Source organism: Schistosoma mansoni, chromosome 1 (genome assembly GCF_000237925.1).
Source record: "Schistosoma mansoni strain Puerto Rico chromosome 1, complete genome".
In the NCBI taxonomy this organism is placed as follows: Eukaryota; Metazoa; Platyhelminthes; class Trematoda; order Strigeidida; family Schistosomatidae; genus Schistosoma; species Schistosoma mansoni.
The window spans coordinates 9544453-9557260 of record NC_031495.1 but is presented as its reverse complement, the minus strand read 5'-3'; the positions used below and the strand labels follow the sequence as shown (position 1 = coordinate 9557260).

At 32.7% G+C, this 12808-nt stretch overlaps 1 protein-coding gene across 1 annotated transcript in view; it reads right to left on the bottom strand.

Annotated features, from left to right (window-relative positions):
• The window catches only part of Smp_162060 (hypothetical protein), a 42736-nt gene that overhangs the window by 17780 nt on the left and 12148 nt on the right, over positions 1-12808 (bottom strand). Inside the window, exons 6-8 of the mRNA XM_018793183.1 lie at positions 8796-9002; positions 6839-6935; positions 5415-5562 (exon numbers count right to left, since the gene is read on the bottom strand). Of these exons, the coding sequence (XP_018647721.1) occupies positions 5415-5562; positions 6839-6935; positions 8796-9002 (452 nt within the window). The remainder of the gene's footprint in view (positions 1-5414; positions 5563-6838; positions 6936-8795; positions 9003-12808) is intronic.

Here is a 12808-nt window from a genome sequence, read left to right as displayed (position 1 = left end):
TGCTTGTGAATTAAGGCTATATCGAGGCAATACGCACAGTTTGCACATATGCCAATTAGAGACTGACCAGTTGCTGTCCTAACATATCGATGGGAAGATTCAAACAAACAATTCTAAATGAATTTAATTACTGGGTAAGTTGTTACTGTATAATTGATGATATTATTGTTTGTGTTATTCCCTATCGATTCGTCTTGGACGTCAAATCAATGTATTGACAATCATTTTTAACTCTTGTCAGATTTTTTTGGGAAAATATTTTCTTTTCTTCTATTTACTAAAACAATGATGAATAGAAGTTATTTATATTGTGACGTGGTCTACTTATACCCACATAAGTAGTGTATGGTGATGGTCAGACATAGAATGTATTTTGGCAGAAGATCGATAAAAAACGAACAGGAATGAAGCGCAATCGGTAGGAAAATGCATGAACAATTAAATCAAAGAAGGACTGATATTTTCAGAAGGAACAGTTAAGATTGAGTCAATTGATTTTTATTTTGCAAATTAACTGTTCACTGTATGGTTATCAGAATTTAGTGAGATAGTCTGTAATTTGTTCTTAAATATATTTCATTGTCCGCACCCGTTTTTTGTTCACTACAATGTCACTAGGCCTTGACTAGTCAAGTATGCATTAACAATATTACATAATTAATCAAATCATTAATAATACACAAATAAAAGTATTTCTTTGTTTTCATTTATGAAAAGTAATTTCATTTGTAATGGTAATTACTCAATCATTGAAACTTTTCGGGGGGAAATATGTTTACAAATAATAATATTATTTAATAGGACGAAACGGCCTTCCACTGCCTTCAGGTTTTCAATGGTTGTGTAGTGTAATATTGATCGGTTCATAATCTCAACAATCTCCACAACCATATACTGATAATAATTATTTTTGTTTTCTATTTTAAATCACTAATTCAACTTACCACACAAGTAAAGTTATAAAAATTGGGGCTAAAATTACAGTGTACTGTATATCATTTGCAATATACCATGACCATTGTAAACACTGAAAAAAAATAGAATACATAAGCAACTGAGGGTATCGATGTATTATGATAAAGTTTTGGTAGGTGTGAAGAAAAAAATTTCTTTTTTTGTAATCTTCACAGATAAAATACATTTTACATTTACTGGTCATCATGTTTAGCATGTGCAGTCAAAATTTTCACGAATACTCGTGCACATTTACTTGTGTTATACTATATAGATATAAGTATGATAAAGTATTTCCAAACTGAACTATGTACTGGTTACAATAAATATTCGTGAAATTACACTGACATTTTCATCTTACTGTGCTAACGAGTTGCGACGCCTTGAACTGGTGTACTTATATACTATGTTCTACATTGCTTATGACTAACTTGACGCTGGATACATTATAGCAAATGACCTGCAACCAATTTCGATTATGGTTAATTTTGGTGAAGTCCTTTTATTACCTTAATTAACAGACAATCTTCTTTGAACAGTAACAATTCGTATATTTCTTTGTACTGTTATGATCACTAAAGCACATGACAAACTCTAGTCAAAATGTTGACTGCTTAAATTCCACTGTATGATTCATCCTCCTCCCCATGTATATATTTACTCAAATCCTATTATTAGCTTTTGCTTTGCCTTGCTGCGCTCTTATGCAATTTGACTATAAAACTGCTCGCATATACTTGTTCGCCTCTCTGCGCCAAATTCGTTTGATATGCTCATAACTGCGCTAGCCGATAATAAACTGTAGTTGCCGCTTCTCTTTGCTTTCTGATTTCAAATAACGTTGAGATCTATATTATGAAGTTTATCGAGGTGAACGATTAGCGAAGCAAAGCCACTATAACATAAATAAATAATTAGCAAACTGAAACCTTCATTTAAATAATCTAACACTCATTAGTAATCTAATTCTTTTACAGGTAACTCCTTATAGTTTCAGTGTTACAAAGAATGGGAAATATAAACTTGTATCGAGAAAGATTTGAAAATATCTGCTAGCGAATCCTTCAAACTACATGGGGATAATTTTGAGATTTAAATTATCTTTTTAAAAAATTAGTAATTGAAATTTAACAGTTTTGATATGAAACAGTAAAATAATATGGGTAGTGAACGGATGTTCTATAGTACTAGTGATCCAAATCAGTAGAGATTGATTGTACTACTTGTTATTAGCACTAAAACGGCTAGTATTACCGCAACAGTGGTTCCTTCAGATTGCTTAACATTTGTATATCATGGAATATACTGATCAAGACATCATTATATTTGGTTGTGTTTATTTTTAATTTGAAATATGACATAAGGGATCGACTTTAGTTAGAAAATCAGGTAGAATTATGAAGCACTGGACAGCTGCTTCTTTCTAGTATGAGACTGCTCAGAAGTAAGCATCCTTAAATCAGCTGGATATCGAACTGCGGATCATCAGACTAATGTTTAAAACATAGAAAATTTCGAAAGTCAATACAGTTGTACATTGAAAAGACTTTGGAAGTAATCATTCATGAAAATCACGAAAATGATTTTCATGAACATAGTACGTCATATCGTTAAAATTGCACGTCTTAGCTATTATTTTACCCAGTCCAAAAGCTTTATTGTAAGGAATTCTGATACTGACTTTATCTTCAGTTTAATAACAACATAACTCAGGTACTATAAGTCACGACTATATATATACTTGAAAACCTTTAATGTAAGTAAACTATGTTAATATGATAGTAATCATAATAACCATGTGCTAATTAATAACTACTTTCGAGATGTAGTTACCGCAGTTCTAGATAGAAGTTGAGTCCAAAAGAGTTCAAGCATGTTGAGTGTGAGACAATCGCTCACTACTAGTACTGCACTCACATTTATTACAGTCTGAAACGCAAACTATTGGATGCCGGCCAAGTGGTTTTAAGGTTAAACCAGCAGACCTGAAGATTCTGGCTTCTATGTTTCGGAGAGTGGAAAGTTAACATTGCTGAGTATCATACAGTAATGAAAAACCTCTCTATTTCTCCCTGATTTTCTACGGTTCTTTTTCTACTAAAGTTGATCGATGATGTAAGCTATAGAAATTTTTAATTCGACTGGCTTTCTATTTCATTTTTCTCTGTTAGTTGGTTGGACGCAACCGACAGGATACTTTAGAACTATATTTCTTTCTAATCCCCATGTGTTAACATTCTTAAAGGAGCTAATACTCTTTTTTTGGAAATTGGACCTGTAATCACAATTGATTGATCACTGGGTGGTGATCAATGTCATGTGTGTCAAGTCCTTCTTAGTACTGATCGAATGCTATCGATCAAGTTGCAATGTGGCCACTAGTCTAGGTGGCTAGACACTGCGTGCACTATGTTGAGATAAGATGGTGGTTAGAGGTGGTCAACAGGAAACCCTGGACCGGGGTTTTGTGCTACTTGGCACTCGTCTGACTATGAAGCTGAGTGACACGGGATCGAATCCGTCAGGGAGCACCAGTTCCCTCAAGATTACAGGTACACCTTGCTGACGAATGCCAAGTAGCACGAAACCCGGGTCCAGGGTTTCCTGTTGACCACCTCAAACCACCATCTTATCTCAAATTAGATCTGTATCAGACAGTGATAAAATCAGAGATATTGATTCAGCCGAATAATCTATTGTAGAAATGAGATGTGTACATTAACTGATCAATAAATCTAAACCAAAACCGCGATGTCTGGTTCTTATTACCTAAGAGAATTGTTTAAATAGATTAAAATTATATACAATAATATATACATCGATGACTTACACTATTCCGAAAATCGATTACATTGGTTAAATACAAGAAATACCAATATTTTCGACAATTCTCTATTACTGGTGAATGTATATCTTGTGGAAAAAATGGTCCATCATATATATGATTTAATAAACCCGTAAAGAAGATTACTGTAACAAGGTAAGCTGGAGTAAGTCTAAGTTCAATAATAAAATGCAAGATAGGTGAGTAAAATGTACCATTAAATTTTTTATTTGTACTGTAAATAATATAAATGAAATGTCAATGAATTTATCAAATCGATTATGGTATTTCACAGAGCTTTCAAGTCTTGTTTCCTTCCAAACAGAAATATTGAATAGACAACTTCTAATGTTACTAAAGATATACTTACCATTCATCAAATTAAACTAAATTCACATAAGACTAGAGTTCATCTATTGAGGTGATTATGAAGCTAAACAATTAAAAACTAATGAACTACTATCAGGTATATTAACGTATCAAAATACCTGGGTATGTTGATTTTCTTGAAGAAAATAAGTTAAATGATTTTATTGAAGAGTTTTCATTGCCGTTCCAGAGTATATCGTTAGTTTTAACTATTATCCAGCTGAGAAAAGTCAATAACATTGAAAGGATCCACTTCAGCTTTGTAAATTCCCTCTATCATTTCAAATGCATGTATATTTACTCGAAATTAATCAATTAAACCATATGTACAAAATAATTATGTAATAGTTCAGTTGAGTTTAAAATACTGATGAGCCAAAGAGAGGTCTCATGCAATTTTTCGAAAAAACTTCTAATTTCAAGATTTGTAATACATCCAACAATTTACTATTGATTGATCATTGATTAGTGACCAATATCATGTATCTCAAGTTCTTCTTGACTTGATATCAACTAGTTGTAAATACATTGCAGTTCTACAATGTCAGCCAACGCTCAGGTTGCTCACTGGTAATGTCTATGATTGTAAAACTGTGTAACATGGGATTGAATCTGCCATGGAATATCAGTTCTCTTAACATTTTTATTACACCGAGTAATGTGAAACCTATGTTAAAGCAGGGTCTCCTATCAGATAATATGTATATATCCCTGTTTAAAAGAGAACTCGTAAGTAATTTTAGTACAGAGTCAAGGTCGTATAATTCAGTGAATTGATCGGCGATCTTGTTACGTGATAATTGATAGAATCAAAAATTATAACACATGTTAAGGAGGAAGAATGTGTTTGTAAAGTCTCAACGGATGAATTTGAAGTAAATTCAACGTTTCGCCTGATGATCTGGTCCCAAACTTTTTCAAGGAATTATGATCTTTATGATTTTACAAATGCATTCTTCCTCCTCTTCCCACATCAACTCGACCAAATTTAGAAGAAAGTTCTTATATTCATTACACAAGTGTTCTAAAATTATGGATCTTTATTGACTGCCTATTTAGATTTTTCCACTATTCAGAATCATGTTTTCTCTATTTTTAAATGTTTATCATTTACTGAATGTATATTATAATTATAGTTGAAGTTTGTTAGTTCAAAGATATTGGATCCATTTCTAAAATAAAAATGAAATAAACTTCCAGTACAATCTAAATTCCCCTACTATCTCTACTAATATTTAGAACCAGTTTATGAAATTAACTATCCTACCTGATAAAACGATGTACGATTAACATTGACCAAAATTTCATATGGTTTTTCACACCAATTAAATTTGTTAATCGTCCCATACATAGATAACACATTAATAAACCCCTGAATAAAAATAGAAAATCGCCATGATTTATAGTCCCATAAACTATGAATAATCAAGTGGTTAATTACAGTTTAATAAACGAACAGTTAAAAGGGATACTTAATTGGGTAGTTTATGAATAGACACTAAAGAGTTTTATTTATTTACTTATTTGAACACATAAATATTGGTACAAAGGGGCACCGAATACATATGCGCCGTACAAATCTCATTTGATTTGTGTGAGGGCTGTGATACTGCCCAGGTGCCCAAATCGAAGCAGGTGGTTTTCTTAGGGGGCCACACCTGGAGCCTTCGACCTAAAGGTCTGATCCACAAGGCAGTGGAGCATCGTGAGGAGATGTAGTCCCATGGTGTCCGGTGACGAACGATTGATTCATACGCCATTTGTTCCTTCAGGATACTGGAGCCAGCCCATGTGCACCATTGGTTTGGAATCAAGGTTTTCCAACTCCCCTATGTAGATCCTCCATACCCACCAACTTGTTTAAAGCGCCGGACATTCGCTTTCCGTCCTCTCAATTTTGTAAACAACACCCCGCCACGAGAAGGCAGCGAGTAAAGACTTCCCTGTCAGAAGCTATATACGCGTGGCCATGTGAGAGCATTTCGAGAGGGAGAGCGGACTCTCCCCACTATCGTCCGTACCAGGGCATTTGGGGGCACACTAGAGTAGTCGTAGATTAAAATGAAATATTGGTACAGTGCTTCCTGGTTAATTCAGTAGTTCTATAGATGATCCCGCCTCTTTATCACAGAAATATCTACTCTTCAGATTGATTAATTACTTTAATCGATAACTGCTAACGGTTTAGAAACTGATTTACATTCAATATCGTTCAAAATCAAATAGTTGACAGAAAATATAAACTTTTAACCAGTTATATTTCTATGTACTTTATAATCATTGCTACTCCCAAAAAGTAATATAGTCAGAAATGAAGTCTAAACACTTTCGATTGATTTATTTGAAGTTGGCTTGTATGTATCAAACGGAACATGATAAGTTGTTGTTGCTGTACGTGCACTTTTTTTTGGACTGCCTCGATATAGACATTATGTTAAATTTACTTAAAATAGATGAATTACACATATCGCAACAAAGATGGATCCAAATATCAACAATAGGATAGCTTAAACCCACACTAATAGTGGTATTAACGATAGGTACTGGATTCGAGTTCTAATGCGAATATTTATACTAGGATGTAGGTACATCTCACTGACAGGATCCACCTTACTCTTATTATTGAATTGAAAACTTACAAATCTCTATATAAAGAAATGTTTAAAACAACGCAGATTAAAATATACTCACGACATAAAAAAGAAGATATCGGGAGCTAAATGTCCATTGAAATACATTCCGAATAGCCAAATACGTCGAAATTCACCAGCTAATATCATTAAATTATCTAAAGTAATGTTGTTTTTTTTTGAAAAGAAAATACAATTTCAAGTGGACTTTAACATTTCCAGTTGTTGTATTAATGGTTATGCAGATTTTAAATACTAGAATTTTCCATAGTGGAACAAAATTCAGAAACACTAGTTGGCCATTCTGTTTTTATATGGACCTTTTTCTCAGTAGGAATCCACTGCCCCTCCAAGAATCGAGCCCAAGATCTTTAGTCAATATTGGGAATTAACTGAATTCCCATATATATTGTGTTCCAACTTGCCACATGATCTAGAGGTTCAGACTCTCATATCTTATAATGTCACCGATACGCGTTACTTAATAGTTTCATTATGGAATCAAACACCTATTTGATGTTATCGAGTTTCCTGAGATTACCCAAATACGATTCATCTGTGATATATAACTATAAAATTTGCAGTTATAATTCTCCGGTTTCATTGGCTTTAAATTAATGTTTGTGAGTTATGTAGGTAATTTTAAGCACAAAATAGTGTCATCTAGTGAATCATCGAGAATTCACAAACCATGGATCCAAGTTGAATATTCTATAACAGCACAAATAAACTATCTTACGCGGGATTAAATTCCATAATTCTACAATACATATACAGCATGATACTTTCAGACTGATGAGCTATAATTTCAATTTAGTCACTTCTTGAAATAAATCGAATCTGAACTAACATCACTAACGAGATACCATTTCACTTAAAAAATTTACATTTGAACTTTATTGCATGGTATTTTTTAGTTAAGTAGAATAGTATTGTAGAATCACAAATAAATACATAAAAATATCTATTTGGATACCTTAGGACTGGACAAGTCTTTTCATGTAAATTTGGTAGAAGTGGATATCGACTAACTTATGACAGTTTACTATTGCGAGGACAAAACAAAGTACTACAAATAGATATCCTTAGAATTGTTAGCCTAAATATCATACTACTCATTATTGACTCAAGTAGATTCACAAATAGTACATTTCACTTTGCTCTGTGTTTTTCAAACCGTAATTTAACCCCCGGGTCACAATATCACTAAATTATTGAATTAGTAAAATATGATTCTTATTTTCAAACACAGTTACTTGACATATGAAATCAAGGCTGTGTAAGCCTGAAAATCTAATGAGTCTGTTTTAAAACAAAATTAAGCGGCATTCAAATAACACTGAACCATGTAAACATTCTCTAAAGGAAACTACTTTTAAATGACACTTCTTTGTTCACTTCAAATGTGTTACCATACCAAACGGAATCCTATAATCAGATAGATATATGTATTGAATAGCTCTAAGAAGTTAACAGGAAATCTTAAACATAGGTTTCATGCTAGCATCAAAACACTTGTTTGCAAGGCATATATTTATTTTTGACAGAACTGATATTCTTATGAGTTTAAAATCCGCATCATTAAATGTTATCATAAGGTGTATTGCCATTGAATTATTCGAGATGTGACTAGTCTCATACAAATTTGACATGTTATGTTATCATAAGGTGTATGACCATTGAATTATTCGAACTGTGACTAGTCTTATACAAATTTAACATATTGACACTAATCAGGCAATTAGCAGTAAGTTTAGTCGATTTTTTATCCAAATGTGTCAATCAACACTTTTCAATATGATTATTTGTCTAAATAACTTAATATTTCAAGATTAGTTATAACGTTGGGATCTTGAGAAAAGTCGTCATATGGTCATAGATAACGATAGCATCTTTACTTAAAACGTTTCAGTATAGTTTATAATTTTTACCTGTAAAGCAAAACCGTTATACTAATTGATAATCGGACTTAAAATATTTACAGTCATAAGTGATGTGTTCGAACCAACTGAACTCACTTGTCAACTTATAACCATGGAGTAGTATATGTCCACCAATAATCCAAATCATTGACATACATCGAATACCATCAAGAAATGTTAATGAGATATTATATGTTCTGCTAGATTTATCATCTTCCATTCTTTGTGCACATAATTTCATTGTATTAATTGGCAATGAATAAGCACATAGGATTTTTGTAAGAATACGCTTTTCCAAAACACCTTGTAAAAAAAAGGAATTTATTTTGTATATATGGAATATTTGAATACTCATTGAAGAATTACACTGTACTTAGAATAATTTACAGTTCATAATAATAATATCAAAAGGAGTTTTGTGGAGATTTCAGTATTTTCATAGTTGAAATTAGTCAATTGAAGCTAGACCACCAAGGAAAACCTGAAAGCACTGGACGGCCGTTCCGTCTTATTGTGGGACTCCTCCTCCTGGAGTTCTAGTGAGAAGTAGTGACCAGTGGAATTCAACCACATCTGTTGTGAGATAGGAACTGACTGAAGACAATTGGTGAACGGTTGTTTAACTTCGTGGATTGATTGAAGTTAGATATTAACACTATCGGATGCCGGCTCAGTGGTCTATCGGTTAAGTGCTCTGGCGCGAGACTGGTAGGTCCTGGATTCGATTCTCGCGAAGACGAGGTCGTGGATGCGTACTGCTAAGGAGCCCCAAAATAGAACGAAAGGGCCATCCAGTGCTTCCAGGTTTTCCATGGTGGTCTAGCTTCAATTGACTCATGATTTCAACTATGAAAATTATCAAAGTTACAAGACAACTTACAGATCCATTCAAATAATATAAGTGGTATCTGCTTGCTTTTTCTGTATAGTATTGAATATATTTTATAGTATTTTTATGAGATTCAGCAAGTACTTTTGTTGGAAAAACGTGAAAACTTTGATAAAACAATAATAGTACTAGTAATATGAATAGTAGTAGTGATGAAAAAATTCAAATAATGTGATACAATTAATAAATGTTTTGGCATTTAAAAAGGTCATAGTCTAGAAAATCAGTTGATAAATACTCTATAATGCTTCAAAATATAGTTTGTGAATAAGCAAATCCTGGTCACAAAAGTATTAAACTATCAAGAAACAGATAAGGAAGTTGGATTCATATGTCGATGTAGGCCAGAACACTATTGAATACCTGAAAGTAAGATAGGAAAGTGTTGGAAATCCATAGTCTTTTTATATGATTTCATATTGTCATAAGAGAGAGAAAAAAAAACATCACAAACTTGGTTAGAATGAAATGATCGAGGTTTTCGGCTAGGAGTTCGATATTGTACGTTATATGTAGTAATTCGGTTTGAGCAATGTTACGAAAATGTAATGGGTTGTGATGCATAATTTTAAATGATCTAGTTCTATTTCACCAAGTAGTTTTTATCAAAAGGATGTGATAAAAATAGCTATTAGTTGACTTTGGCTGATCTTTTCCTCAATCGATGAAGTGATTATTGGTTATTTGGTAAAGATAACTGACAACACTCTAATTACTAAAAGGAAGATGAGTTTGCAACTACACAAAAGGTGGTGCAATAAGATTAATTACCATACCTATGGTTAATCTGGAGTATAACAAATAAAGATTGACACCGAAAAACGTCATTTTACAGTCTTGATTAATTTCTAAGGGTAAGTCAATCTCTTTCGAATTGTCGCTCACAAAGTAGAAACATCTTACGAATACACAATTTTCCTAAGTTCTTGTTCGTCTTATGAATATAGTTACCGACAAAACTCGAGGTAACTCATTTCACTAAATATTTTTGATATATACTTCTCTTCTTATTCAAGTCAATATTTCTTGGTTTATCAGAGTAACATGTTTCGAAGTTTGCTTTAGTGTCTAATGACCGCGAATTGAGAGCATTATGTATTCTGGCAAGTCTCGTCTGTACGCACTTGAATTAATAGATTTATCATTTAGTTTGTTTAACGGAGAATTTTAAAAATTGCAATACATCAACAAACTTTCGGTAAAAAGTAAAATTAAGTGGTTTGGAGAGCATGGGCATGGACTACAGAGATAAAGCTAATTAACCTGATTAACGGATTTTTGAGTGATTGGGTTCTTATTTTGCAATAAATATAATGGGTTAACTTGAAAAGAATGAAACCTTAGGAAATATTAAATCATCCACTACCATTAATATTCACAGATCAATAATTAGTTACTTCCGTAATGATCCAGGTTGGTTTATAAACAATATTAGTCTGTAATGTTGGCTTACAGTCAATTTTTTTACACAACTAAGTTACCTACATCTGTTACTCCAAATCCGAATCTTATTCACTCTCAGTTCGAGTAATTAAAACAAAACATATGAGTTCATTTCATTTTCAAATACTTAATATTGCCTTAATGAACTTGCAATCTAAATAACTGTACATGCGTAGCGTGTTAATTTAACAAAGGTTTCTAAAATATATATTTGCAAAGATATTGAAAGTGTATCATACTAAGCTCCATATTGCATCCATTTTGTTGTGTAACCATTAGTTGACCGAACCTCTCTTACTCATCCACTTGTAATCAGTTTAAATTATTTAATAGGGAGATTTTTGTGAAAATGTTTACATAAAACAGAAAAGAATTTTCATTCCAAACTGAATTTGACTAAAACATCATTGTAAATTATGAATCACTGGTTGGTTGTTTTGTCCTAAACGAACTCTGTGCGAAAATGTGCACCCTTATATGCTGGATTTTAGAACCTTCACCGTTCTTAGTCAGTACAGTGTCTTAACATAAGTCAGTTCGAATCTTATATTTCACATTCCAAACATTGAATAACTTATGATGCAATGCAACATTTATTCAATATGATTAGTGAGTTTCTAAATCATGACAGTGTTTCATGACTTTAAAATATACTAATTTTTATCAACATTGAATGAACGACTATAACGACACTAGCTCATTAACTGATCAATATTTTAAGTAGACTTTATACCAATATCTGTTTATTTTATTGAGTTAGTTGGCTTCATAGTCTTGGATTTCTTCACAGTTAATTCATAATGGACGATTAAATAAATTTACAATCCTTCGAAAATTTATTGTTCATTCAATCTTTTCTACATTTTTATTTACTTAAGCTACTACTGAAATGGACTTCTGACAAACAAAATATCAATGTCTCTAATTGATTACCTTTGTTTACGAAAAGAATTCTTTTAAGTAATGAATATCAAAGAAGAATAGGTTTATAATAACAAATAGTTACTGAGTACTTCATCTACAAATTATTATTATTTTCATAGTTGAAATCATGAGTCAACTGAAGCTAGACAACCATGGAAAATCTGGAAGCACTGGACGGTAGTTCCGCTTTATTGTGGGACTCCTCAGCAGTGCGAATCCACGATCCTGCCTCGCGAGATTCGAACCCAGGATATATAAGTCTCGCGCCAGAGCACTTAACCGATAGACCAATGAGCCGGCATCAAACGGTGTGAATGTCTCACTTCAACCAATCCATGAAGTTTGAGTAACCGTTCACCAATTGTCTTCAGTCAGTTGATATCTCTACAACAGACGTGGTTGAACTCCACTGGTCACTGCTTTCCACTAGAACTCTAGGAAATATCTCTTGAAGTCAGTCACTACTGAGCATATGATGATTCATGATTTCAACTATGAAAATACTGAAATCTCCACAAAACCCCTTCTGATCTAAAATCATCACTAACATTTTTATTTTATTTTATCTGACAAACTATTTACAACTAAGGTTTACTGAAAAGCTTTATTGGTTCTCATTTGAAAAACCTTAGAAGAACTCACTGAAGAACTCACCAACAATAGACTCTAGGAACTTTATATCTCTGGGTGATCAAAGTGCTTTAATATGAAGTGAACAAAACGCGGCTAGGGACAATTGAATGCATTAAGACACAAATTACAGACTATCTCACTAAATTCTGATAACCATACAGTGAACAGTTAATTTGCAAATTAACAACCACTTGTCTCATTCTTCACTGTTCCTTCTGTA